Consider the following 27,742-nt stretch of genomic DNA (forward strand, 5'->3'; position numbering starts at 1 on the left):
ATGTTCGGCCGTGTTTAGTTGCTAGAAATTTGTCGGTAGAACAACACCCGCGAAAATACATACGTTTGAGGAGGTAATAAACACCACAAAAACATTCCGCAAGCCGAACCCAACCATACGCACTTGTTTTTTCATTCTCTTTTTACATAATGCAGAAAATGAGCTGTTCTACAGAATAGGTGTTGATAATGCTTAATGTGAGCAATGTTTCACTATGTTTTGTACGTTTTGTATAGCAAAGAGATTCTGAATCAATAACAAAAGCTGTTCCAATGTATTTCATCTCATTTTATCAGAGATTCCTCGAAATGCTTGTATAAGCACTTGTTTGCAATTAAGGTCATGAATCAAAACGAGAAAATTTTAAACCAACTGGAGATATCTAGCGACGAAAATGAGATAAATAATGGAAGAGAAGTTACGAATGGCGTTACAAGCTGTTCAAGTTCTTTAAACAACGATACAGCTAGAAGTGATTTTATTTGTGATGCAGATGAAGTTAACTTTGAAAGTTGTGAAAAACAAGGGCTTAATGTTAAAAATCATGCTGAATATTCGTTGCACAAAAGTGAAACAGAAAAGAGAGAAAAAAAGGAAAAGGAAGGGGAAAATTTTGATGAGATAGATTATCCAACTTGCTCCACCTTAAATATAAAAGAAGAAAGTGCACAGGAGGAAAATATATATAAAATCTACAGTTACAGATGGTTAATTTTATTCATATTTTCAATGAATACAATGATAAACGGAGTGTTATTCACTGGCTTAAGTCCTGTCACTAACATAGCGAGTAATTATTATAATGTATCCTCGGTAATAATTGACTGGTTATCTAATTCTTTTATGATTGTGTATGTTTTCGTCGCACTACCGGCAGCTTATCTCATGTTTATATTCGGTTTAAGACCATTATTGACTGCCATTTCATGCATGCATTCTCTTGCAATGCTTTTGAGATACATCGGTCACGAAAATGAAAGATTCTCGTACATTTTAGCTGGACAGTGCTTGGGTGCTATATCATTTGGAATGCTTTTGCAAATTCCAGGCCAGCTATCTTCCGTATGGTTTCCTGAAAATGAAAGATCTAAGGCTACATCAATTGGAGTTGCGATGAATTTATTTGGGGTTGGAATTGCTTTTTTGCAAACAACAAGTTTTGTGAAAAATTCAACAGATCAGCGTATCGTCCAGAGTGGATTTGAAGCTTTGTTTGTGACGCAACTGGCTTTTTCTGTTGTTATATTTTTACTAACGATTGTGGCTTACAAGGAGAAACCAGAGACGTCTCCATCACACATTGTAAATGTTGAAGAGCTCCAATTTACAGCGTCGTTAAAACATTTATCCAAAAGTAAAGATTTCCTCTTTATGTCGCAGTCATATGCCATTTATTACGCGTTGCTCGTATGTTTTACTATACTCCTGAATGTTATGGTCACAACTTATTACCCAGAAGGTTATGAAAGAAAAATTGGCTGGATGGGTTTCACTGGTTACGTCGTTAGTATCTGCAGCTGCGTACTTGTTGGATTGTGGCTGGACAAATTTCACGCTCATCAATTGGTTGCAATGTTTTTAAATGGACTTTCTGCAGTGACTTGGTTGCTGTTTGTTTTTTTATTAACACAAACAAAAAATTTTATTTCTTTGTTTATTTACTTCAGTGTCGTGGCATCAGTTGCTGTGCCGAATTTTGCAACTGGCATTGAACAAGCAGCAGAAATGACTTATCCTGTCCCGGTCATCATTTCCAGTTCCGTCATTTTAGTACTCAGTAATCTGTATGCTTTTATTTTATTGTTGTGTTTTGGTTTATTAGCTGAGGCTGGATTTATTCAGATTGTTTGCTACACGATGTTTGGTTTTTACTTGGTATCAACACTGTTGTCATGTTTAGCACGGACTGAATTGAAGAGAGGACAAGCGGAGGAGGAAGCATTAAACAATTCCAATTAAAACTGTTGGACAGAAAACAGAATATGTACCCTACGACTGGTTTGGTATTTGGTATTTTTAACCAGACGTATATCTAGAGAGCTCTTTGTAAAAGTGTATAAACATGCATTGTAATACTTTTTTAGTTAGTTGGTTTAGTTACCCGGAAAAACTAAAACAAATTATATTCAACACAGACAAATATCAAAATACTTTATTTACGGTTAATTTGGGGTAGTTAGGCGCTGTCTAACATAAAATCAACTGACATTTGAAATTAATCTGTTATCAGGTTATAGTTTATCTATAAAAAAAAAACAAATTAGGGAAATGTGGATTTTCTAATTTAAAGGCCAATTCGTGTTTGTATAGGAAATTGAGTCGGCGTTCAGAAAAAGCAAATTTTGTATCAACCAATTGAAATTGTGACAATAAAAAAATTCCTTAACATGTAAAAATTTTTTTGCATGTATTTAATATTTTAAAAAACCCGAGAAATACGTTGGTAAATTTAGTCCAAAAAAAGTGAGTAATATTTGTGCAAGTAATTAATACTTTCACAACTAAAAGTTTTCGCCGTTTTTTTCACCAATAAGATAATTATAAAAAAACAGGATACATTATTACACATTATTACTTTTAAAATTAGTATGTACAACTTAAGAAAATTATATAAAACTACATTCTCCATACGCATCATACATGTCGTCATTCAATGCGAGAATACAAAAGTACGAACTTTCACCGACAGTGTAACGAACTCCTATCGGCAATAGAAACGATGTACGATTTCTTACCGAGAACAGTCATGCATGATGCTTGCTTACTTTCTAAATATAATTGATGTGCTAAGTCATAGTTTCAAATAAAATAAAACATTTTTTTTTATAAATACACGTACACAAGTGCAGGTTACAGGAGTCGACTCTGTGCTACGTTTCAAATACAGTGTTACTTTTTTAATTATTGAATTTGTACATCAATAGATATCTACAGCTTCCAAAGCTTTTTATATTTTGAAGATTTTTTTAATTGTTGGAGGATTTAAACAAAAAAAGAGATTCAAATAAACAAGATAAATAATTTTTAATTAATTTTATTACAAAATTTCTGTGAGACCTATTTTAGGTTCAGTACATTTTGCGACTTATTTTTATGATCAGGAAAATGTTTCAGTTCTGTGAAAGGACAAAAAATTTGGATTTGCGAATTTTAATTTTAACTGATGACGTTACAAGCGAGCTGAACATATAATTATACAAAGTAAAAATAGCGAGTAAATCTGTTGTTATAAGCAACTTAAATTTTTGATCATTTGTAGTCAATACCTAGAAATGAAGTTGCTTAATGATTGCTTTCTTATATTTAGCCAATTCTCATAATTTTGGTGAAAAAAAAGAAAAACGTCGCACGGCGGAAATACGGAATCCGATTAAGTACGGTCGAACCCGTGAATTTCTCCATAGGCGACCGACTAGCTTAACGAGTTGCTTATAAAAACATTGTGTAATAATAACTCTAAAAAAGAAAAATAGTAAATACCAAAAAATTAATACAGAACTCAGTATAAAAAAATAAAATAAATACAAAAAATCCTTTATTCTTCGTCATTTTGCAATAGTGAAAATTGTTTGCTGTTTGTTGACTTTTATATACTGTAAAAAAAATTATATACATTGTTATATACAAATGGAAATATTTAATTCATAGACCAGATTTGTAATGACTCATTCTAGTTCAGATAAGCTCTTATTCAGATAAGCTTCTTGTTTTCAGTGATTATACATAATTTAAGGTATATAAAAAAAAGAGATATGAAAATATTTACTTTAAAATTAAAAAACAAAAATGCTTCCCTCTATTTCAGCAATTTGTTTCTTCGTTTAGATTATTTTTCTTGAAAGTTTTGTCTTCTTCCTCTTGATCAGGTCGAAATTGATTGACACTGGGTCCCCTCAAGATAGGACGCTCATATCGCACGGAATTCTGCGTTTGCTTTTTTTCATCATCTATCTCTTTTATATTAGTGTACTCGTTGTTTAGATCAACTGTGTCCATCTTACTACCATTTTCTTCTTTCACGACAGTATACTCGTTGCTCAGCTCGACCGTGTCGCACTTACCAACATTTATTTCTTTTACACTAGTGTACTCGTTACTTGGATTAACCCTTTCAATCTTTTCGTCTGTAGCATCTTTCTCTTTGTCAGTGTCAACAGACAAAGCTGCACTATCATATACACCCTTTTTTGCATTCGATTCTTCATACAGCGGGTTTTTACCAGATTTTCCAATCGACGCATAAATATGGGATTTATCTTCAGGTACTCCCGATTTGTCATCTTCAATGTAGGCATTATTGGTTGCGGAGCGGGCACGGTATGTAGGATTAGGCACATCGAATATATTAACACTAGGTTGATGGTTAGGAGAGAAGATGGCATTGTCAAATACCTGCAAAAGAAAGGTGTTTCCATTGTTATTTTTTACTAGATTACGTTTATTGTTGTGTACAAAAAACAAGAACAAAGATCTTTGAATATTTTATTAAGTACAAAACACTGTTTTGGATTGGTGGTCCTAAAATGCTTCATATTGCGAATATATATTTGTGAATGTCAACTACAACTTACAAAAATTAACAGCATTAATTTTTGAGGATGCCGAAGATTTAGTAGTTTTAGTAGTACCAAAATGAATATTTTGTTGAACATACAGCTTTTAGAAGTAAAGTTATTCTTAAATAAACAACGCATGACTCAATGCTTTGGGTCCTACAAAAACCGACGTCTGAAATCAAAGATATTGCGGTAAGACGTATGAAATATTGCGTAAAGGATTGTTACAGATAAAAGAATTATAAAACTTTGCGGAATGAATTTTATGGCACTAAATCTTAAAATTTTTGCGAAACATACTTTTACGGATTTTAGTTACATCCACTTCAATACAACCTTTTGCGTTTTAAATGTTATCTGCGCTACTAGGCTGCCAGTGGGTTAACGGTCTACGAAATAACACTTCTAAAAAGTGTAAAATATAAGCAACTCACAGTGATGTCAGTTTTTTGTTTCAAAGCTTCAATCTCTCTCATCGTTTGATTGTTGTTCAACGGCCTCTTTACCGGACTTTCACTTGAGACTGGCGAATAATTTACATGATTGGAATGACTACTGACCATGATGTTTTCGGGAACCATCTGTTGTAGACAAAAAAAAGAAGTGATGAGGAAATGATAAAAAAATAAGAAATAGGAAATATAATAAAAGATTGGAAAGGTGAGCTATTGAAGATAGATAGATAGATAGATGTGCATATTTTACATGGCTAGCCTCACAAATATCGAGGGATATACCCTGTCTATTATTTCCAGGAGGGGCCATGGCGTAGATGAAGAGTCCTAGAGTATTTAATGCTCATTTTAAGCTACGCAGACCCAATTAGAGCCCGCGCTCTACTAGACAACTCCCGGCAACATCCAACGGCCCACACAGTGTGCCATCTTCCCAATTTCCCTCACATGGCTTGGGTTAACCCGGGGCTATGGTAACATTCACTCGCCCATGTTGAATCGCCGTCAAGAGGAATCGAACCCCGGTCTCCCGCACAGAGTACGAGAGCTATAACCACTAATCTACGGCTTAATTTGAGCTCTTATCTATATTATAATACCCGCATACGTCTGTCTGTCTGTCACGCAAAATGGTAGCTTAGCTGCGCAAGTAGCGAGAAGCACGCAATGCGGTATAAAAAAGACGGGCGAACCCGTGGATTTCTCCACGGGCTAACAACTAGTTATTTAATATTATTATTCCTTTGTGACGACACCAGGATTATAATTTTTTTTCTGGAGATTAAAAAAGGATAAAAATTCTGGATAAAAACCGACTTACTGCTTTTTTGTGCCTCCTGTAAAAAACGAATGCAACAGCTATAAGGACGATCACTACACTCAAAACAACAGGAGTAGAATACGTCCATGGCGCTGGTGCTCCGTTGTCATTCTTTACTTCCTTCCGTGTGTCAGTAGTAACATCGAAGCTGTAAGGACATACGATGCCGAAAGACACAAGAATTTTGCAATCCTCTTCAGTGAGGCATCGCATGGAAGTGTCTTTCAATCGTGGACATAATTTCTCTCCCGTAAGAAGTGCAAAGTTTTCTTTCTCGTCAGTAGGTAAGAATCTCACATATGAATATGAAAAGGTTTTACTTTGAATGCGTGTTGCGCCTGCAGCTTCGATGTATATCCTTTCTTCCGATGATCGCCGTTTTCGTGTCACAACTGCAACAGTAAAAATGAAAAACGCTGATTAATTTTAAGTTAAATTCTATCAGTATTCTTTAAAAATATTCAAAAGTAAACAAAGCCTTCGCTTTTTTAGAAACACTGAATGAGATCAAATAACGAAAGTCCCTTGCTATGATTTATTATTTTATTTCATATGATCACATGGAAGAAGAAATTGGGATTTGGTTCAAAAAAAGAAAGAGCACTTCACTCATCAAACAAAGGTCTTTATCCACGAAAAAAATATCAGTAAAAAGACTTCGCTTGTTGATTTTAATTTGTTCTTTAAAAGCTCTAAAAGTTGTGATATCACATTCAATGAAAGTTATCGGAAGGATATTGTTTGTTTTTTCTTACTATTAAGAAAAGCTCACCACTGAAATATCGTTTTTGTAGCGATTTCATAGGGCAATATTTTAATGCGTACACGAAACACAAAATTTCAATCAAGAAATTGCAGAGAAATTCTCAAGGGACGAGCATGCGCAGTGACAACTTATGTCGAAAAAAATATTAATAATAAATTAAATTGAATCTTCTACTGGTTGAAAAGAACAGACAGTGCTATATTTTCTATTACATTTTTTTAAAAAATACAAAAAGTTGCCATACCATTATTTACATTCTCCAAATTTTTCTTCATGTTCTCCTCTTCATTCTCTTGATTATATTTGTCAAAAGAAAGCTTCAACAAAACCGGTAACTGATTGGCTACTGGAATACATCTAAAAATACAAAACAATCGTTTAACCTTACCTTTAATGCAATGATCAATTTTCGCATGGTTGAGTAAAACATTTTAAGAAGACTGGGCTCTAATCTTTGTTTCCCTTACATATAATGTTCGATTACATATGCCGTAATAACTCCAACAATCCATCTTGTGCCATTTATTATCCCTTTCCAAATATAACCCATTCATTTACTACTAGAGAAGCGAATTGCCATTAATATAAGCCTATATAAGCATTTCAGGGTTATACCACATAAATATAAGAAACCTGTAGAACAAGAAAAACCATCCAGTTTGATCACAAGATAGTGAAAAACTAGTTAATGATTCTAGTTTGAACTGTGGTTTTGATGAGATAGCAGTTTTAGTAACCTAATATATCAATTGTAGATTGCCATGGAAAACGAGCATTCTTAGGAGTCTATTTTCCTTTGATATTCATCTCGTGTAGAACCTGGGTATCTTAAAAAAAAATTTTTCTCTATTTTACAAATATGAATCACGAATCACGACATATCTTTTTCTTACCTTGTAGGACTGTATATAAAAGTGGAACAGGCTTCGTTCTTCTTACATTGATCTTTTCTGCAGAGAGACATGTTGCGGTCGCAATTTTTACCAGACAGTCTATTCACACACAAGCATTTAAAACCAGCCACTCGATAAAATTGTTTAGGACAGGAAAATGAAGCTAAAGAAAAGAACAAAACGTTTATAACTCAAAAATGAATTTTAAACTACACCTACTTCAATAGGCAGTGGAAACTACGTTTGAGACATAAAACATACAGATGAAGGCCGAACAAATGATGTGAACCATTCGGTATTCTATTAGGAATTTTCGGGGGTGACAGGGGTTATTGGAGGTGGCAGGGGGCCATTGCACGGTTTAGTATTACCCGTTAATTTTATAGTAAATATGTAATGAAGTGCTGCAGAAAAATTATTACAACAAAAAAGAGTTTACAAGCACATAACCAATCCAAACGCTCTTTTACCTGTTACATAGATGGGAATACTTCTGGTTATGGACAAAGGTATGAAACCGTTATCTTGGCAGGATATAGTAACATTGTACACACTTTGATTAGCATGGTCTAACTTCCGACCAGCCCTTAAAACAATGTTAAATGCTCTTAATTTGAATGGACTGTGTGCGTCGAGGATTGAGCAGTTATGTGTTGAGTCAGCATCAACATCTAGAACCTGAAGAAGAAAAATATTCAAATAATACCGATCTAAAACAACAGAAAGACTAGAATGCTAATGACATCATTATCACTTTCAGTTCAAAGCTCGTTTTTTAGAATGTTAGAGTAGTTTCATTTATTATTAGACAATTACATCACTATCGGACTAATCTCACTTCAGCTTTTAAATTTCCTTGACAATTGATCCGACATAAGTTTTAAGCACAACTTGCCGTAAAGTATAGTTCTCTCTCTCTTCTTAATACAAATTCTTATTTGGATGCATTTTGCATAAACTGAAAGGATTTAGGTGTATTTAATTGTTTAAATTGCAAACATTTATCGCCTTATACTACAAAAATAATTAACTGTAATTCTACTCCTCAAAAACGAAACCAATGCTGGTCTTTTAACTTTAATAATACTTCTAATGATAAGGACATCTAACTTTATAAAAAATTATATAAACACTTAAATACTTAAATATACATACCTCTAATTCACCTGCTAACGTATCTTTTTCACTACCCTCGTCAATTTTGTTGAGTCTAACCTTGATGTTATAAGGTGGTTCGTTTACATCCACAACTTTTAGCAAAAACCGTTTTACGTCGTATTCTCCTTTCGCATCAGTTGCTTTCAACGCCAAATCGTACTGGTTTGCTGTTTCGTAGTCCAGTTTTTGCATCAACACTAAAGGTTATACCGCTCTAATTCAACAAACACATCAAACAGACAACATAGGTTGTTTATTAAAGAGTATAGATATTACCATGTCATGAACAAGCGAGTTTATTATAGGCTACATTTTGACAGCTACAGCTACAGGTGTCATTGACGGGAAATAACCTTAATCATCTTTGGCGATTCCGATCATTGCTCATCGATGACAGCTGTGGCCATCGAAACGTAGCCTACATTAAACTCGCTTGTTCGTTACACGATGTATATTAATATTAATAATATATTAATAATATGTATATTATTCAATGACAGTGAATGAAAAGTCTGTTTGAGGTGTTTTGTGACAGTGGTGACAATGATAATACTGACAACAATAAATCAAGCCTCTAGTATTTTATTACAATAAGGCAAGACAAAATATTATTTCTAAAATTTAGCTGATCATTGTAAAAACCACATCAATTAAAAATCTTCTTACCTATTTCAGCGTCACACTGCATTTTACCATTTCCAATGCCCTTACAGTCTGTTTTACCGAAGTTGAAAATTTTATTTAACGATATGTTCTCAAACACTATTGTATCGTTATCATTGTCTGTTGCAGTGACTGTTCCAATAACAGAACCTGTAGGTGTGTTCTCAGAAACAGGTTTTATGTTAATCACAATATTTACTGGTGGTGAATTCAAGTTTTTTCTTTCTATAAACAATTCTTTTACCGTTGAGGCTGGCATTGTGTCTTTATCAGTACACACAATAGACACTTTGTGAAAAGAGTCTGGCCCTTCTGGAAATTTTTTTGTCAGTACTAACAAACTGCCATTCGATATGGTAAAGTGTTGATTTACTAGAGAATCTTTCAAGGTCCATACAAACATAGTAGAAGATCTCACAGGCGGCAGGATATCATAATCGATTGCTGACAGATTGCCAATAACACTTCCAACAGGAGTTAAATCGGTGAAAATGTAAGAAGATATCTCAATATCTTTGGGAGGATCATTTACATTCAAAATTTTAATAGTAAACAAAGCTTCTGTGTTCAACTTTGGGTCAGTTGCATCTGTTGCTCTAATTTTCACATCGATTGTAGTATCACTCAAAGATTTAATGGTGAACACCTTTGAATTTTGTAGGAAATTTCGATTTACTATAAAGCTGTTTACTCCTTCTGAGCTCTCTATACTGAATACTACAGTTGATGGATACACTGCAGATAATAATCCCACATTACTGTGAATAGGGGAATGTTCTAGGATGCTGCTATTAGAGATCTGTAAATTCTTGGGCGGGTCTTTAAATCGACGACAATAATAGGTTTGATATACACTGCTATGAACGTCCCATTTTCCAGATCCATTAAAAATGCACTTAATTTCTAATTCAACGTTGTTAAAATTAACTGATTGCAAACTTTCACCAAATTTTTCATTCGCTACACTATTAATCGTGGCTAAACCATATCCTGATGGGCACTGAAAACGACAACTTTGATTAAAGAAACTGCCTTTTGGACAAGAAACAGTAACATTATTACAAACAGCTCCAAGGTGGTCAATGTAAGTATTAGCAGGACATTTTGCAAGTACAAGATCTTGACAAGGGTAGGGGATGCATGTTTTACCATCTGAATCTAAGTAATAACCTTCACGGCACCGGCAGTCGTAACTACCTAACGTATTTGTGCATATCTGACTACAGCCGCCAATGTTCAAAGCACATTCATCAATATCGTGGCAAAACTTTCCACTTGCTAAAAAAGATTAATTAAAATTAAACTTATTTTGCAATAGAGTTAATATGATGATCAGTAGACGTGGGACCAGGTTTAGACTGTGACAAAAGTAGCATATAGTTAATCATGAGTAAAAACTTTAAAAAGCTTTTATTTGTTAACAACAGTGAAACAACATAATTTACACAATTTGCTACATTTTATCTCACTTATTAGCAACCATTACACATCATTTAATTGCATTAGCAGCATGGTTAGTTTTCAGCTCAGGCTCATCGTCATTTCGACGTTGTTTTTTAAGTGGCTTAAAACAATTACTTTTAAACGTACTATATTGACAAACTGCGGAAAAATGTGCAAATTTGATTGATCTCTTATTTTAACCTTGCCATAAATTATTCATGATAATATAGTAATTTTGTTTTTACACACAACTACTACAACTACTTATCACTCATAAAAAAAGTTTGAACCACAAACATTAATTTTTTTAAAAGCTTCCATTCGCAAAAATAAGACCCCATTTTGCAAAAAACCCTTTAAATAGGAAAAAATTGGTTATGCAGAGAAAATATATTCAGACATATTTTCTTCCCTTATAATAAAACTACATGAAAATCACATATTTCAAAAAAATGACTGAAGTCAGCTCATAGCTCCCTCCAGTAAATTTATACACACTGTTAAAGTCATATGATCACAACAAAATGCAATGAGAACACCTTTTACTGAACATGTTAAAATTAATCAAGTATCCAAAGACACACAGGCTCCGTCCATACATTAAAAATCATTTATTCTTTTCTTACCTGCATCTAAGTTATATCCTTTGTCACATGAGCAGCTCCCATCTCTGCTATTACAGGTTTGTTCACAATCGTTTTTCAGTTTTCCACACTCTTTTGTTTGACAACTATTTGGATATAGGTCACAGTTATTACATCGGGAACAAAAAATATTATTATATTCCCGATGTCTTGTTATGAAGCCAGTTACGCATAAGTTTGCATTGTTGCATGGTGAAAACTCACCCCACTTATTCCACTTGTCTAAAAGTTAAAAATATAAGACTGTTGATTACTAGTGGTAGGAGATTTTCGGAATTTTATGACATCAGCACTGCTTATTCAAAAATATATTTTTAGAAATTTGGTGAACTGTTGCATCTATTGTTCACAGCTTGAAACTCTGACCAAAATAATGTATAGGATCACGTGGGTTTTTTTCAATGAATGGTTAAGGTTTTAATTTTTTCGCTGACTGCAGCAAAAACCCACTAACGTTTAAAAAATATTTTGTTTAGAAATTCACCAACCTTGTTATGTGAAGCTTAAAGCACTGATCAAGAAAATGTACAGCACCATGTCCTTTCAAAGAACTTTTACAAAGATATAGAGGTTTAACAATTGTTTGATGACATTATCAACCTGTCATTTCCGAATTGGATGTGTTGACCAAGCTTTAGAAAAATTGGTCTTTTTTGGGTGGTCACTAGTTACTATCGGTGAGAATATCTCAGTTATTTCCAGCCGTTTACAAATTATTTAGTGTCCATATTATTGACTGAGACAATAAAAAAAGAGACTGGTTGGACAGCAAGAAAAGTGAAAGAAATCATAAATAGTACAGAAAAGATTTTATTAGATTGCTGTGATCTGATTGGTTGATTTCAATCCTCTTATTATCTCCACAACTAAAAAAGTCAAAGATGATTACAATTGCCCGTTGATGAAAGCTTTTGCTGGTGAAATTTAGCCTAGAATAAACTTGCTTGTTCATGACATTAAATATTGCACACAAAAAATTTCCAAAGAGAGAGAAATGTCTTACTACCTTTGTTGCCCAAATTAGATGTGCCTAAAATTGATATATTGATATCTAAATTGTCCAGGATCAGCCTTTGGTAAAATTAAGAAGGAACAATTTTTTTCTTTCCTCGTGACAATAATGAATCTGATAAAAACTTCTTTGTACCGGGCGTATAAAAATATTTGTGTGCACCAGAACTTTTTAGGTAATGATAATATTTACCAGCTTTCTATAATTGTACATTTTTTTATTTTATTTAACATTGTTGAAGGAAATAATCTTAGTAACCCCTTTTTTAGCCATTCAAGCAGATGGATCTTTTAGGTAATATTTGGCAATTTTTTTTTGTATACTTAATATAATCCCTTTTTTTGACATTTTATAAATTCAGAGCACAAAAAATTAGGGTGAAGGTTATTAACCCTATTATACCTGACCATTTTTGGCCCTTGTAACCCTGGGGGGGCACAAAGTGCCCACAGGTCATAGATCCTGAACCACTTATGCTTAGGTGATGAAACCTGGCACAGTTGTATAATGTCTTAGTACAAACTCATTCCAAATAAAAAAAATTGATGACGTCATAAGGATTAGATATGATGTCATATATATGACTAATTTTCTGGTCCTGATAATATAAAATTTGTGGTCTGCATTAGATACACGTTGTGGTTTGTATCCTTGGTAACACAAAAACATTCATTAGCACATATAAAACTATTTTAAAACAAAACAACGCAACAAAACTGTTTTATATTGACTTGCTGAAAAAAATTCTAAAAAAAACAAACATGTTATCAAAAATGGTGGGAAATTCCAGGAAATTGAAATTTCTCTTAAAAATTTTTTTTGCCGGAGTCTATAATAAAAGTTACGAAAAGTCACCAAATTTCAACATTCAATGTCATGCACAAAAAAAGATATGCCCAATTGAAATTGCCCTAGGTATAATAGAGTTAGTTCGTAGGTAGGTATAATAGTTTGTTCATCCTTAAACTATTAAAAAACATCAAAGAAGAAGACAAGAAAGTTTAATAAATATATTTTATAAAAAAAAAAGAAAATTAAGAAGTATTATTTTTTCGAATTAAAATAACAAAATTTTATGAATTTACTATTTATTACAAGAACTAATATATCAATAACACAGAATAACACAGACATATATGTCATAGGAATAAACAGTTCCTAATAAAATTGCCCTATTATAATGAGATAATTCTGTATGTCTGTCTGTGACATTTACAAGAGAATGTTTTTACATCTCATTTTTCTATCCACAAATTAGCACCTTGTTCACGTTAATACAATAGTTTGACGTCAGTGACTTAATTATGGTTATTTTATTTATAGGTGTTTTAAGCTTTATATGATAGAGAAAATAGGTTAAAGAATTTCTATAAAAACTATTTGGACAATAAAAGGCAAATTTTCAAACCCTTATATCTCCTCAACCATTTAGATGCTACATGAGTTAACAAATTTCTGAAAATAATTTTTATGTATATAAACATAAATTCAAATGATGAATCTTTTCCATTCGAATTTTCCTAGTGGATTTTTCCACAGGATTAGCAACTAGCAATAAAATAAAGCAAACAACTATAATCTCCACATGTTTGAGGATGAACAAACTGATAGCTTTATGGACAGTTTACATAGTAATATGTAATTTTTTTTCATGAAAAATACAAATTGCACCAGGATACCTATGTAACTAGAAAATAATAGACTACAGATAAGTAAAAATTAAGAAGTCAAAATTGCTAACGAGGCAAATTCTACGTAAATAAAATAATTTATGATACAAGAAGGTATATGTTTAGATTTTACAATATCTAACGCTTGACTGCACAGCATTCATAACAAGACTAAAGGTATAACAATAATGGATGCAACTACTCACATTTTATAAGAATATATATATATCGAAAATGGAGAAATTGGTTTAAAACTAAAAAACAGTATTTCGTTTCACAAATTGTACATTCTGAGCTGCATATTCAAACCCAGACAGATTATTAATGTTCATAGATACATGCACTGTTATGTTGAACCTATTTTGTGTTGCTTTGTAACTTTTGGAAAGCTAAATTTAAAACAAACATTGAATTGTTCTTTGTCCTTTGAATATGATGTAATTTGCAAATACCTACAATCACCTTTAGGCGGATTGAATTTTATAAATTTGAATTCTACAACAGTTTTTTTTTTAAGGAATCAAGAAATCCTAGCTACATTTTTTGTTTAAAATCTCTGACATCATTTCTTCAGCTATTTCAGGTTGGTACAAATAAGTTTGGATACCAAAAAATGTAAATTTCATACCAATGGTAAAGCAGACTGTAAGTTATATAATTCCCTTAAGGATCTTAATAAAATTTCTCACATTATTCCAACAGACCTAAGAAATTTCTGAGAGTGACTCGATTCCATAGACGCAGTTCAGTACGACTTATCTGTACCACTGCAACCCAACTCGGTGACACACATAGTGTAACGGAAACATAAAGAAAAAAGTTACCAGGCTACAGAAAATGATATCTTTAAAAAAAAGTATGATTTTCCTGATCTTTTTTTATAGTTGGTCAACAGAATATTTTTAGTATGTATACAAATTAGGACATAGTATATAAATTAATCAATTTATTTAACAAAAATATGCTTAAAGAGATCAGCTAAAACAAAAACTTACCACTGTCTGAACTTGCACAGTCACATTGCTGACAACTATGAAAATCTCGTAGCAATATGTATATTGTCACACAATACCTCAATATACCAAGCATCATTGTTTTAGTTATTTATATACATATACTAAAAATATAAACGTACAATTTATATTCGAACACAATTTTCACTAGAGCACTCCCTCTTTTTTATGGAAAAAATCTTACGATATTTTGGTTGTATAATATTAATTATTAACTAAAGAAATTAGAATTAGCACAATAGAGCTCACAGTTATACAAAAAAATGTAATAGCAACAACAAAACTAAACAGCTGTACTTTTTTGTGAATGAAACTTCCTACTAGTGAGTAAGCCCTTTCTAGACATGTGCTATTAAAACAAAAGCTGAACATAAGATTTATATATACAAATCTTTAAATATGTAATAATTTTTTAAGAGTAGCTATAAAGATGAATTTCAACTTAATTTATTCAATTTACAGATATTGACAAAATTCAATCTTTAAAAGGTATTATGCTTTGAATTAGGGGCTGGTATATTTTGTTCAAAATAATAGATTGAGTATCTTCAACTTTTTAAATCAGAAATTATTTGCTGTCGAAAGAGTAGTCTAAAACAAAAAGGAATTGAAATTGTTGCTAAAATCTTCAAATTTTCACAATTTCTACTCAAGTTGTCAACACATCGTTCACATAGACTACATTATATAATATATGTTTTACTTTATTTTATCTCTATAATGAATTATATACTTAATGCTTGAAATGAAACGTTTAGTGCCAAATGGTTTATTCATTGGGATAATCACAAAATTATTTACGTCAATGCTGTGATGTCATCTCCTGATAATATTCTTATACATAGTGAGAAAATTTTGTGTCACACACCATGTGACCATTTGGCATGTTTTATAGATGAAGATGTGAAATCTCTTACTTTCTTCATTTTTTACATGCTCTGTGCTCTTATATTTCCAAAGGCTTTTTACAGTTAACCTTTTAAAAAAAATTACAAAACTTTCTTTATAATGATATAAAATAAAAAAAATAGTGTCACATAAGAAATTGAGTAAAAATATGTAAAAATAAAACAATAAGTTTTAAATTTCAAATTTCCACACACTAGTAATTATATATATCGGCTATATATATATTATACATAATTTTTAGGCAAATGGGTTTTGTTCAGCACTCAAAGTTGCTTAACCATTATTTAAGATAAGAATTTATAGAATAAATAATAATAAGAATTTATATGATTTTTATCAGTGAAAATAGATGAAATTACAATTCTACATTTTTAAAAAAACAGCTTTTAGTTGTTCCACATTGGTTGGTTGCTTATTTAAAAAGTGTAAGGCATTTAGAACTTGTTACTCTCAAGTCTCCAATAGTACTCCAAATGCTAATTATTTTGTGTTATAAAACTTATACTTGCTATTGCTTGCTATTGCTTTAAAAATATTTTGTTAGCTTTAACCATTTAACAACATTTCCAATCCCCTTGACTATTTCAACCCCTACAATTGACATTCCAGAAATTGTCCAACCCTCTGTTATTATGGAGGCTCAAAAATCTAATTCATTCCAGCACTTGGCAATTACCAATTACAATGCTGGTTGATTAAAAAGGTAGGCAGGCAAATTGTGATCCAAGTTAGCAGAGTGTTAGCTAAAAAATTCAAATTGACATTGTCACAAGTTTTTCAGATAACAGCCTGTGGCAATTTCCAGAGAAAAAAATATAAAATTCTATTGTCTCAAATGTCGGGAAACAGCTCTGTTGGAGTTTGTAACACTAAACAAAAATTTCAAGTCATTTTGTGTTTTCTAATTCAATCTGTTACCATTTTTAATTTTTAAATTGTCTGCTGCTGTACCTTTTTATTTTTTTAACTCACCTGCTTTTATTTTAAAAATCCTTGCACACAACATACCTGATGTGACCAAGGCAAATAAAAGTAAAATCAAATGATCTACCTAGCCACACCAGGCATCAATATATAAAATGATAAAAAGAACCAAACAAGATATAGTGAAGCCATGCAACAAAAGTCAATTATGGCTAAGTGTACTTTACTGTTACGTGCCTTGCAAATAAAAAATTAAAATTGACATGCAATGAATAAATTTGGGATGGCATTATCAGTTGAGCTTCAAGAAACAAACACATAAGGAATTGGCGTCTAACAGAAAAAATAAGACTAGCTAACACCCGGGCTAGATTCACAGCTTCAATATGCCAGCCGGCCCTTGTGTTCTCCAACATACCACCCTGAAGAAGGGATTGTTTTGATAGTTACATAAAATTCACATATGAGGCTGCGATATCTAGTTTTATTACGACTTTTATGAGATATAGTTTGTTAGGCAAAGGAAAGGGTAGCTAGCTGAACAGATTTCCATTGTAGCCAAGTTTTTCTAAAAAAAACATTAAAATTTTCAATAATAAATTTACTTTTTTCCCTTTGCCAGCTAGTTAACTTCAGGGCTAAAGTAACCTATATAGCTAGTGTTATTATAGATAGAGAATAATCACCTCCTCTTCCCCTCCCCCTAAAAAATGCACCTAAAATAAATGATAACAGATATTGAACGAGTTGAATATATTTTACAGGTTGTTATCAGACTATTATCTTATTTTGACTGTACATGTTAAGAACGTTAATCAGGTGCATTTTGTAAAGAAATGTTAGGTACCTCAAAAAACAATTCCCGCCAGTGTTTTCAAATAAACTTGTGTTTGTTTATATTCTCCAGCCTGTTTCTAAGAACTTGGATAAAAAGCGGAATGAATGCTTGTATCTTTTCGGCGGCGAATATTTTTATAATTTACAGAACAATAAAATGACGTCACAATAACCAAACATCGCCACGGCTGTTTCAGAGCGGAAACTAAGACTGCGCATGCGTCAATAATTACGGCCACGTTGAGGCGCAAGATGGCGGGCGCAAATAAAAACAATCATGATAAATAAGTAACTAACTTTTTGAAATCGCTTTTGCATGATAGAATCTATTTCAGTGGATTTAATTTAGTTTTTTAAAGCATTTCAACACGCTGGAAGCTAAATCTTTCTTTTACCTTTGCGACAAGCATGCTGTTGGAGTAATACTGTGGCAGTTTTGAAGGCATACTTTTTTTTGTTAAAATTAACATGGCAACTTGTTCCAACTAATTTTTGGTTTTGTGGACGTTGCGAAGTTATGTGGCTGGTGTATTATATATTTTTGGAAAGCTGAAAGGCTCATCTACAAGGTAAGAAAAACGAAAAAACTGTATCAGTACTTCTGAAAGAATGCTAGAGCGCTGAATTCTGGCAATAAAAGTTAGTGTAAAACCTGAAAATTTTAACTCCCTCTTTGACATAATCTACTGTATGATTTATTGTAGGCATTAAAACTGTTGTAGTTTACTAAGCTAATATTTCACAGAATAACAACACTAAACAACATTCTATATAAACAATTCTGTAACTCTAAATAAGGTTTCTGCGTCTCATACACTACTAACGTAAGCTCGACAAAAAGTCAAATAAAAATGAACTATGCATGTAGTAAGCTAATTAACTGTTCAATTCTTTTTCTTTCTAGACCAGCTGATCCACCTTTGAAATAATGCAAAGACTAAAGGAGCTTGCAAAGTAATGCTAATATGCAGTTAAAGATATAACTAGCTATCTAAGCTGTAAGTCTAAAAGTTATTCTTCACGTGCAATTTTTCTTTTTTTAATTTTTGGTTTTAATTGGCTCGATTCAGGATTTACATTAACAAAATGTTGCTTTAATGTATTTCGTAACCGCTCGACTGGGTTTTTGATGCAGCTGTACCTGCTCGACATCCTGTTGATTTCATGATGCAAGCTTTCTCCACCTTAAAAATGTTATAATTTGACATTTAAGCTAGCTAGCTACACATTTTCTGAAAAATAACACATTTTGGTAAAAAACACAAATTTTGGTGTTACCAGGTTACAAATTTAAGTGGCTGTTTACCTTGTTCGCCATAAAACCCAAATCCAACATTCCATTTTGCTATGAACTCAGTGACATGATCTTCAAGCATATGCAGTTTTGGTGAAATATTAACTTTTGGCCAGTTAGTTCGCAGATGCATCATGAATTTATTAATTGAAATTTCTAGAATTATGTACTATATGTATATTATTCTTTCTTTTTGTTTTGTTTTTGGCACATGAAATTTTAAAAAAAACTTATTTATTATTAAAAAAAGGAACAAGTTTCTCACCTAAAGCCAGTATTTCCTCACATGACAGATATTTTGCCGAATTGTAAATGTTATGAACTTCTGCAAAGTAAGTAAATAACATGTCGTACTTATCCATTTCTAAATTCACACTGTGAATAAGCTGGTCATCATGCTTTTGTGCTGCAACAATCTCTTTAATGCTGGATGTTAAATTTTGGATGTTTTCTTTCTATAAGAGCAAGATTGTTTTTTTAATTTTCTTTAAATATGTTATTTTTAAATTGCTACATTATTGTTAGTATTAACAAACCTTTAGCAATTTATGTACATGGTTGCCGATAAAACTTTGGCCATGGTAGGCCTGACGTTCAACACCCATTTTTTGCAGCGTTTTATCTATTGAAGAAGCACAAGGACCAACACCTAAAATAAGATGAACAAACTATTAAACATAGCTTTAGATTGGAGAGAATATAAGGCTTGCATCATAAGATCAGAATGAAAATTATAATTTTGGAAAGTTTTTTTTCGGGAATTAAATTTCTTGGAATTTCCAGACAAAAAAACATTTGCGAATATCACAAAAAATTACTTAGGTAATAAAAATGATCATACCCACTAAAATTCTTTTGTTGTTTCCCAAGGTTGAGATTTCTAATTCTAATTCTGTGATTTTCTTCTCAGTTTTTATTATACTTTTCTCGTACGTCAGTATATTTCGTTGTAAGCCACCAGATATTACAAGCCAGTTTAACTGATCTTGCTGGTTTGCTAATTTGGCTTTTTCATCTTCCAGCTTTTGCTGCAAGTCATTTGTTTCTTTAAGGACTTCGATGTAGTCACCATAATCTGAATCCAGTTCATTGTCTTCTGTTGCCAACAGCAGAGCTATTTTTACATCATAGTCTTGGCAAGAAGACTCAAACATTTTAAACATCTTTTGATATACACCCAAGGAAATATGAAGACCAGGAATACAGACCTAAAATTAGGTGTTTATATAGATTTTATTTTGGGATTATTAAATCAACTTGCAGTGGAAAAGCATAAAAATATGATGTATACTTGATCAATAGGTATGTCAAAAAATATGTTGTCAATGACATTATAAAATTCTTTCGCATTTTTAGGGCTCCCACCACTTTCACGGAAATCTGCTAAATTTTCTTCAAGTGTCGCCAGTGACCTTTTCTTAAATTTCTTGCGAGTAAACACTGGGATGTTCATTAGTTTTGAGGTAATGTTGCAAAACAAACAGCTGTGACGCCCTAAACACAAATGTTAAAGTATACATATTTTATTAGAAACTTTTAAAAATAAACCATTTTTAACTATGCATTTCCCATATCTGCGTAGTAAAAACCCATTGTTAAACTACAGGAACTTTATGAAGTTGCAAAAAAAGTTCTGTAAAAATTAATTAATTTTGATTATCAACTAGCAACTTGCCCCAGATCTTAAGTAATTAATATTTACCATTTGCACCAGTTATACCATACATTGCACACAGAAATTCGTAGTCGCCATACATAAATACACGGAATATCGACTCTTTATATTTGACTTGTTGCAGCATTTTTATTTGTGGTCAAAAATTAATTAATTTTGATTATCAACTAGCAACTTGCCCCAGATCTTAAGTAATTAATATTTACCATTTGCACCAGTTATACCATACATTGCACACAGAAATTCGTAGTCGCCATACATAAATACACGGAATATCGACTCTTTATATTTGACTTGTTGCAGCATTTTTATTTGTGGTCGAAACCGTTCAAGGCAGACTCTTAAGTTTGTTCTTGTGTCTTTCCCTAATTTAAAAAAAAAATATAAAAAATGTTTTGATTTCTACTTTAGATCACTTAGATCATTTCTACTTTAGATCACAATTAGACATCACATGCATAGAATTTTGGAAATTCCAGTTTTAATTTTTTTTTTTTCATATTTGTAATATATTGCATTAATGTTTGTTACCTTCAAAAATGCTAAACATTATTGTGTTTTCCTTCTTGTTTGGGTTTAGAACATTGCCTATTTGATATGCCATTTTAAAACTATTTCCTCCATGGTCTCCACCAATTTTAACATGGATCTCATTGTCAGGAATGAAACTATGTTTTACAAGTAAATTGTGACATTCTAGCTTTTTGAGTTGATACAGAATGTGGCCAACTACATTATACAGATACCCCCAGGGCCTAGGTATAACGGATACCCTGTTTCCAACTGATAATTTGGTGAGAGGAGCCAGCTCAACTCTCAGTCCTTGGCCTACCCATTCAGCAGCGACACTTCTTGCTTTTTTTTCTGATTCAATTTTTATGTTGAATGTTTTCAACCAACGTGATATTTCACGTAGTTGATTCCATGGCATGTTTAAATTTGATTTCATTGCTGTGATGTGATTGGCTGGAATAATGACTTCTGTACCCAAATTTTTAATGATAGTATTTCTGTCACTTTCTTCCATAGACTTTAGCAGTGCTGTGGTCTGTTTTGTGACAGATTGGGTTTCTTCACCAGACATCAGATGGATTAACTCCTTGGCTGTATTTGCTCTTTTCCGCACATTCCTTTCACATGTTTCATCAGAAGACTTGCGAGGAATTCTAATGGGTGTTATTGTCAATGGCTAAAATATGGAACATATGTTATTAATTTGTTTTATGTAAAATGTAATATTACTATTAAAATTATCATATTGTTACAGACAATTATGTGTACATTATTTTTAATATAACATAGCATAGTTTTGTATTTTTGTATAAAGTAGTTATACACATTTTTTATATAAGATCACTTAACGATGTAGACGCCTTAGCATTTAGGGTGGGCACATCAAAATTTTAGTAAATCTCCTAATATATAGAATGGTTTTTATTGACCCCCAAAACTTCCTATATTCTGTGACCCCTCTAGCCACTTACTTATATTTATTATTATTTTTAATTATTTACTCTGAACATTTTAAAATTTGTCTTGTTCTTATTATGGCTTGTTTTTTGTATAAAAAATGTGTATAAGAAACATTTCACTGGAATTGTAAAAAAATGATAACCTAGGTATGCACATATATAGACATATACAAAAGCAACTTATTTTCAGTTTTGATTTCAGCCTTAAAATTGCTAAGATCAAAATTTTTTGCTTTATCAGCCGTTTGAAAATCAGTTGCTTGTTAAAAAAAGTCAATGTCAAATCACTTTTACTGAGTCCACTCCATACATAAGTAATCTTACTTGTGAACTTCCACTGGGCAATTGGACAGTTTTATTCGGCAAGTTTGACTGCTGCATTTTTATTCCAACCACATGAGCAATGCATTCTTCTACCTTTTTCGGTACAGGCTTGGAAGGGCTCAACTGCATCATCTCTAGTGTTGTAAATGACAATGCTGGAGAGCATGTGTGCGATTGTGCAGACAGCAGTTTAAATGAACAACCACATGTTCCCTTGACAACTCGTGTGTTTAAAATCCTGGAAATGCACAAACCAGGCGAGACATCCCCGGGTGTTGTTGGGATGCTGCAGGTGGGACATCTATTTGAATTTTCCAACCAATTTGTTAAACACAAGGCACAAAACACGTGGTTACATTGGTTTATCATTAATGGCCTTTTTAAAATATTGCTACACAAAGCACAAATCAGATGTTCCCAGTTGCCTTCACTGATATTTATGTCTGAGAGAACGTTTCCACTATAGTCAAAAAGTTCAGAGGTTTTTCTGTAAATTTTATTAAGTTCTAGGGGTGTCCAAGTTTTTTCTGCGGAATCCACAGCTTTGTGTGTTGGGTTACCACCGCCCCTTCTTTTCATAGGTTTGCCACCTCTCTTTTTTTGTGCACTTAATATGCATGTTTTGCACTCGGTGTCTTTATGTGTATACCATTTAACAGGCACAATAGCGGTAGCTGAGTCACGTTTTAGGACATTACTTATTGTAGCAAAGCACGAGTGACAGAATTTTTTTGGGTGAATGCCTGCCCGATCAGAATAAAAATCAGCTCTGAAAATACTGTCCAAGTTCTTTATGTGCTCTTGGACAATATGTGATCGTCCAGGCAGAGTGTTTCCACATATTCGACACAGCTTGTTCAACCGAGCTAGGTGTAAATCCCCAGTAGCCATCTTGAACTTTAACAAAAATTTTGAAAAAAAAGTACCTAATGTTTGATACAATATCAATTCGTAATGTACTGATACACCTACAGTTCTTTTTTTATTCGTATCTCGTAACTATCTTGGAATGATTTTTATAAAAATTATCTGTGGGATAACTTCGTATCTGAAAATATTTTGCTTTAAGTTGGCATGGTGTCCACAGTCTTCAAAATGGAGGTTGAAAGTTTTTGTTTTGTTTTAGCTAGGCAACAAGCGAATAGCTTTGTATTTGAATTAATCTTATTGGTATAGGACTATATTTTATTTAAACCACTTAGTTTCCAGTCCTTAAGTTGGTTTATGTGATTAAAATGCCTATTAAACCTGGTGCTAGCTACCCTAAAATTTGTTTACTTTTAAGCGCAACTCGCCCCAGTCCTTATTTTAAATTTTTTTTTGACATGCGCAGTCTGAGTTTCCGAAATCTCGCTAGCTGAAACAGCCGTGTCGCCTGTCAGTATTATTTTTTATTCGTATTTCATTTTTTGTCTCTGTGCCATCCTAAGTTTTCAATTTGGGCCAACATACTTTTCCTGTCTTTCACAATTCATATGTTATTAACACTAAATTAGTTATGCTTTTAATTAAAAAAGCGATCAACAAAACACTTATTTCTTAATGAGCATCCTGCGCACTATTGTTTCATATTTTTAATATGTATAAAATAGTATTTTTATTGATCTTTATTTAGAAGATAAGCTATTTAAACAGTGCTAGAGTGGGGAAAAAATGCAATATATAAGAAACGTTAACAAGACACGCCCAATATTTTCTCTTTTAAAAATGATAAAACATACTTCCAAAGACTTGTTTTCTCTCGCCGACGCCATGTTTATTGAAATATCTCTCGCCGTCTGATGCACAAAAAAAGACTGGGATTGAGGTTGTCATATCAGTATTTCTCTACTACTTTGTTAAGCTCGTGATTTTTAACGTGATTGCATCTATTGCCAGCTTTATTAATTAAAGCTTATTAAAAGATTAATGTAAAAAATTTTTTACCTACAATATATGTTGTATATATTATATAGTAGTAGTCACACTAAAAGCAGAACAAACACAGAACAACGAAAACAACAACAAAAATAACAACAAATAACAATAACAACAAAAATAATAACAAATAACAACAAATGAAAGCAATAACAACAACAAGGAAAACAACAACAACAACAACAACATCTTAGTTAATTTAAAAAAAGGAAAAGTTCTTTCTTCTACTTTTACGTCAAAGTATAATTAGTTAATTTAAACCTTTACATACAGATAGAAAATAATAATAATACACAAAAATATTGGATAATTGCTATAAATGACTCACCTTAATTTAGTATACTCTTTTTTTTATTCGGCGGACAATTTTAATCAAATATAATCTACTGACTGTAAGAGTATATAGGTAACATAGTCGCTAAAAAATTCCCTTGATTTTATTTATAAAATAAATACTTCAGTTAATCCTGTCTTTGCTTAAACGTTCTAAGTAAATATATGTGACAATATTTATTCTACGAAAAAGTTTTAATATGTTTATAAATGTCGGCATTTCAAATTGGGGAGGTAAAAAATAAATTAACTTCCGTCATTTTCGTCGCCAGATCTTTGGCTGTTACATAAAGCACTCTTCGTATAGCGAAACACTAAAAAGATGGGAGACTGGTAAATATCTTTCCACCAGACAATGATGATTTTAACAGGTATCTAAATATGTCTTTGAATTATAGAAAGAGAAAGAAAAACTTTCATCTTGTGTCAAAACAAACTACGTTGTATTAGTGAAACATGAAAAAAATCGTTATTTTTTATTAACTCCATAATTTTTAGAACATAACACTGTCATAACGACCTTAAACGTGAGATGTCATATGTTTTAATATGAGGAAATTGTTCCGGAATGTGAGGTTCCTTCTCAGAACCTAACTCATGGGTAAGAGGTTGGCCGTTACATCATATTGATATTTTTTATATTTGATTGAAAAATAATCCCTTCTTTAGAATCCCTAAACATTCACAAAGTTTTTATTGACTGTCTCTCCCACCATAATTTTCTCGTTACAGAAAATGCGTATAACAGTGTAAAAACTACCCTAGCTTCAACACAAATCAGTTAGCTGTGAATCTATGACTGCAAATGCTGACGAAACGGTGCGATGACACTATCCAAGAATGCAAACTGGTGTAAAAGCACCCACAATGTTTAATTCAACTGACTAACAGAAAACTAAATTTTGTGGGGAAAAAAACTTCAAATAAAGCATGAGAATTTAACGTCTACGATAGGATACAACTTAAAATAAAATACCGAATCATTCAAGCAAAATTTAAAAACGAAAGTTTTTCTTTTTTGGATAATTCAACGATATTCTTTTATTACCTGTTGAAATGTTTGCCTAATTTCATCTTGAATATTCGTAGTGTGTACATAGTGGCGATGACAACCCGAACACGCTAATTTCCACATTAAAACTTTCGTATTTTCATATAATTAATTGTCTAGTGTACACTAACTTCACGTGTTCACTTTTTTTATATAGCCATCACTGGAACATAAATTGAAGTGAAAGGTTTTAAAATTATATTTATAGTAATGGGAATTACGCATTGTCCTTTATATAAAAAGTCCTGCGAAAGAGTTTTATCTAGCTCTCCTCCTTTAAATATGACAGCTCAGCTGACAAAAATTTCGTGGAAATTGAAGGTACTTTTTTACTGTGTTGATTCTTACTTAGTTTTTAGATTCTAGTGCCAATGTGAAAAAATAATTTGTTTTAAAATAAACAAACAACTAAAAAAATCAGCGCCTTTAAAAAAAAAAGATTGAAATAAATACGTTTCATCAATTTTTTAGTTTGGACATTTGAGGAACAAGCTTTATGGAAACGAGTTATAAAGTGTCGGGTTTCCAATTATAGGTTCCACACTTTACATAAGTTACAATTTTTGGCGGGGAAAAAATAATCCAGGCAAACTTTCGGACGAACTTGAGTGTTTGAGCTTTGTTGGGTGAGAGGAGAGGGAGACAGAGTAGGGTTCGCCGACTTAACAAGCAAAAGCGGCGTTGACGACCTTTTGCCAAGGTCCTGCAGTGTTTTAAAATTTTGAGCTTTCAGGTTGAGAACTATTTTACGAATTAGGAAAAGAAAGAGAAAGTAGATCACAACAACAACACTAAGCAAAACAAAAGCAACATTAAACCTGGCCTGAATAAAAAAATCGATAAACTTCGTTTCTGAAAAACGCGAATAAAAATAATGCAAACGTACTGTCATATCGTTTGACTTCAACTCTTCTTTTCCTTCAATGTTCTTGCAGTCTGACAATAAACCGTGAAAACGAAAACAATCTCAATCATTATGTCACACAGAAAAAATTTCCAAAGAAGTAAGCAAAACAAAAGTAAAAAAAAGGTCCTCAATTTTCCGTTTACATTGTGAGAAGTGCTAGACTCCTTCGCGATATAAGGTAAAGAAGCCAAAGTTTACAACTCTAGTTTAAGTTCGTTCTTACAAAAACCTCATGGATGGAGGCTTCAAAAAATTCTGATATGAAAACAATTGTTTAAATAACATATATAGACAATAATAGACAAAATCCTGTCAATATCAAGTTATAACATAACATATAACTGATATATGGTGAACGCGTTGGAATGAAAAAATATATTACGTAATAATGATATCATGAAAAGACGTGTATTTATTGGAATTTCGTTGATTATATGCATGTTTCATTTTTATGATATATTAGCACAAGACATCTCGTCCCCAGGGTTTGTTTCCCGGGGTCAAAGTCGCTGGCGTCGACGGCAAAAAGAAAGAAAACCTGGGGACGAGGTTGGGCAAAGGAAGCATCTTTCTAATTACTTAGTTCAAAGCAGCGATTACTCATTTATTACTTGTTAAACGTAAGACGAAGAAAATAAAAGCATACGGCACATGAGATAGCCAACCTCGTTTCCAGTAACTAAAACAAAAATTATTTGACAAATGGTCATTTATTAGCTTCCATTTACATGATCTATCTATAGTTGTATTAGACGTTCCACTGATAACTCGCTAAAAAAATAGTAGGAAACATAAGGAAAGTCTACTAACATATCGAAAAAAAACTCGCATCAGATACATTTTTTAATCTTTTACCTGTTGTCAACGATATTACTAAAACTTGATTGATCTAAATTTTTGTTGATATTTGTAACTAGTTAACACAGACCATGATCCAGTTAGATGGCATGCCCTTTTAGGTAAAGGAGGGGGGCCTGCTATGGTGCAGTGGATTATTTCATAGGCG

The 27,742-nt window shown here is 32.3% G+C and overlaps 5 protein-coding genes across 5 annotated transcripts; 1 reads left to right on the forward strand and 4 right to left on the reverse strand.

Annotated features, from left to right (window-relative positions):
* Nucleotides 1-59: 59 nt before the first annotated feature.
* Nucleotides 60-2,386, forward strand: LOC130645133 (feline leukemia virus subgroup C receptor-related protein 2-like). Its single transcript, XM_057451013.1, has one exon. It carries the CDS (start codon nt 343-345, stop codon nt 1,957-1,959), a length of 1,617 nt encoding a protein of 538 aa, XP_057306996.1. The 5' UTR covers nt 60-342; the 3' UTR covers nt 1,960-2,386.
* A 168-nt stretch (nt 2,387-2,554) lies between these two features.
* Nucleotides 2,555-15,231, reverse strand: LOC130645132 (uncharacterized). The gene is made up of 10 exons (XM_057451012.1): nt 15,076-15,231; nt 11,381-11,620; nt 9,315-10,589; nt 8,646-8,845; nt 7,961-8,168; nt 7,491-7,653; nt 6,842-6,954; nt 5,832-6,223; nt 4,991-5,137; nt 2,555-4,392 (listed from the first exon to the last, which is right to left on the reverse strand). Exons 1-10 carry the CDS (start codon nt 15,170-15,172, stop codon nt 3,802-3,804), a joined length of 3,426 nt encoding a protein of 1,141 aa, XP_057306995.1. The 5' UTR covers nt 15,173-15,231; the 3' UTR covers nt 2,555-3,801.
* Nucleotides 15,232-18,060: 2,829 nt separating this feature from the next.
* Nucleotides 18,061-20,867, reverse strand: LOC130645134 (uncharacterized). Its single transcript, XM_057451015.1, has 7 exons — nt 20,760-20,867; nt 20,349-20,551; nt 19,899-20,265; nt 19,594-19,706; nt 19,323-19,512; nt 19,070-19,213; nt 18,061-18,947 (listed from the first exon to the last, which is right to left on the reverse strand). The coding sequence occupies exons 1-7, from the start codon at nt 20,857-20,859 to the stop codon at nt 18,775-18,777; spliced, it is 1,290 nt and encodes a 429-aa protein (XP_057306998.1). The 5' UTR covers nt 20,860-20,867; the 3' UTR covers nt 18,061-18,774.
* Nucleotides 20,859-21,816, reverse strand: LOC130645136 (uncharacterized). The gene is made up of 2 exons (XM_057451017.1): nt 21,264-21,816; nt 20,859-21,097 (listed from the first exon to the last, which is right to left on the reverse strand). The coding sequence occupies exons 1-2, from the start codon at nt 21,814-21,816 to the stop codon at nt 20,928-20,930; spliced, it is 723 nt and encodes a 240-aa protein (XP_057307000.1). The 3' UTR covers nt 20,859-20,927.
* Nucleotides 21,817-22,483: 667 nt separating this feature from the next.
* Nucleotides 22,484-23,419, reverse strand: LOC130646025 (V(D)J recombination-activating protein 1-like). Its single transcript, XM_057452159.1, has one exon. It carries the CDS (start codon nt 23,417-23,419, stop codon nt 22,484-22,486), a length of 936 nt encoding a protein of 311 aa, XP_057308142.1.
* Nucleotides 23,420-27,742: the final 4,323 nt, after the last annotated feature.

Source organism: Hydractinia symbiolongicarpus, chromosome 5 (genome assembly GCF_029227915.1).
Source record: "Hydractinia symbiolongicarpus strain clone_291-10 chromosome 5, HSymV2.1, whole genome shotgun sequence".
Taxonomy (NCBI): domain Eukaryota; kingdom Metazoa; phylum Cnidaria; class Hydrozoa; order Anthoathecata; family Hydractiniidae; genus Hydractinia; species Hydractinia symbiolongicarpus.

What these genes read in the sequence shown, in the direction of transcription:
- LOC130645133 (XM_057451013.1), top strand. Translation starts at nt 343, where the DNA reads ATGAATCAAAACGAGAAAATTTTAAACCAACTGGAGATATCTAGCGAC.
- LOC130645132 (XM_057451012.1), bottom strand. Translation starts at nt 15,172, where the DNA reads ATGATGCTTGGTATATTGAGGTATTGTGTGACAATATACATATTGCTA. An exon ending in GCAGTGTGACGCTGAAATAG is followed by an intron (nt 8,846 to 9,314) that starts GTAAGAAGATTT and finishes TATAACCTTTAG; the next exon opens with TGTTGATGCAAAAACTGGAC. An exon ending in AACAAAAAACTGACATCACT is followed by an intron (nt 4,393 to 4,990) that starts GTGAGTTGCTTA and finishes TTTCTTTTGCAG; the next exon opens with GTATTTGACAATGCCATCTT.
- LOC130645134 (XM_057451015.1), bottom strand. Translation starts at nt 20,859, where the DNA reads ATGCTGCAACAAGTCAAATATAAAGAGTCGATATTCCGTGTATTTATG. An exon ending in CAACAAAAGAATTTTAGTGG is followed by an intron (nt 19,707 to 19,898) that starts GTATGATCATTT and finishes ATCTTATTTTAG; the next exon opens with GTGTTGGTCCTTGTGCTTCT. An exon ending in ATGTACATAAATTGCTAAAG is followed by an intron (nt 19,513 to 19,593) that starts GTTTGTTAATAC and finishes TTGCTCTTATAG; the next exon opens with AAAGAAAACATCCAAAATTT.
- LOC130645136 (XM_057451017.1), bottom strand. Translation starts at nt 21,816, where the DNA reads ATGTCTGGTGAAGAAACCCAATCTGTCACAAAACAGACCACAGCACTG. An exon ending in AATGTTTAGCATTTTTGAAG is followed by an intron (nt 21,098 to 21,263) that starts GTAACAAACATT and finishes TTTTTAAATTAG; the next exon opens with GGAAAGACACAAGAACAAAC.
- LOC130646025 (XM_057452159.1), bottom strand. Translation starts at nt 23,419, where the DNA reads ATGGCTACTGGGGATTTACACCTAGCTCGGTTGAACAAGCTGTGTCGA.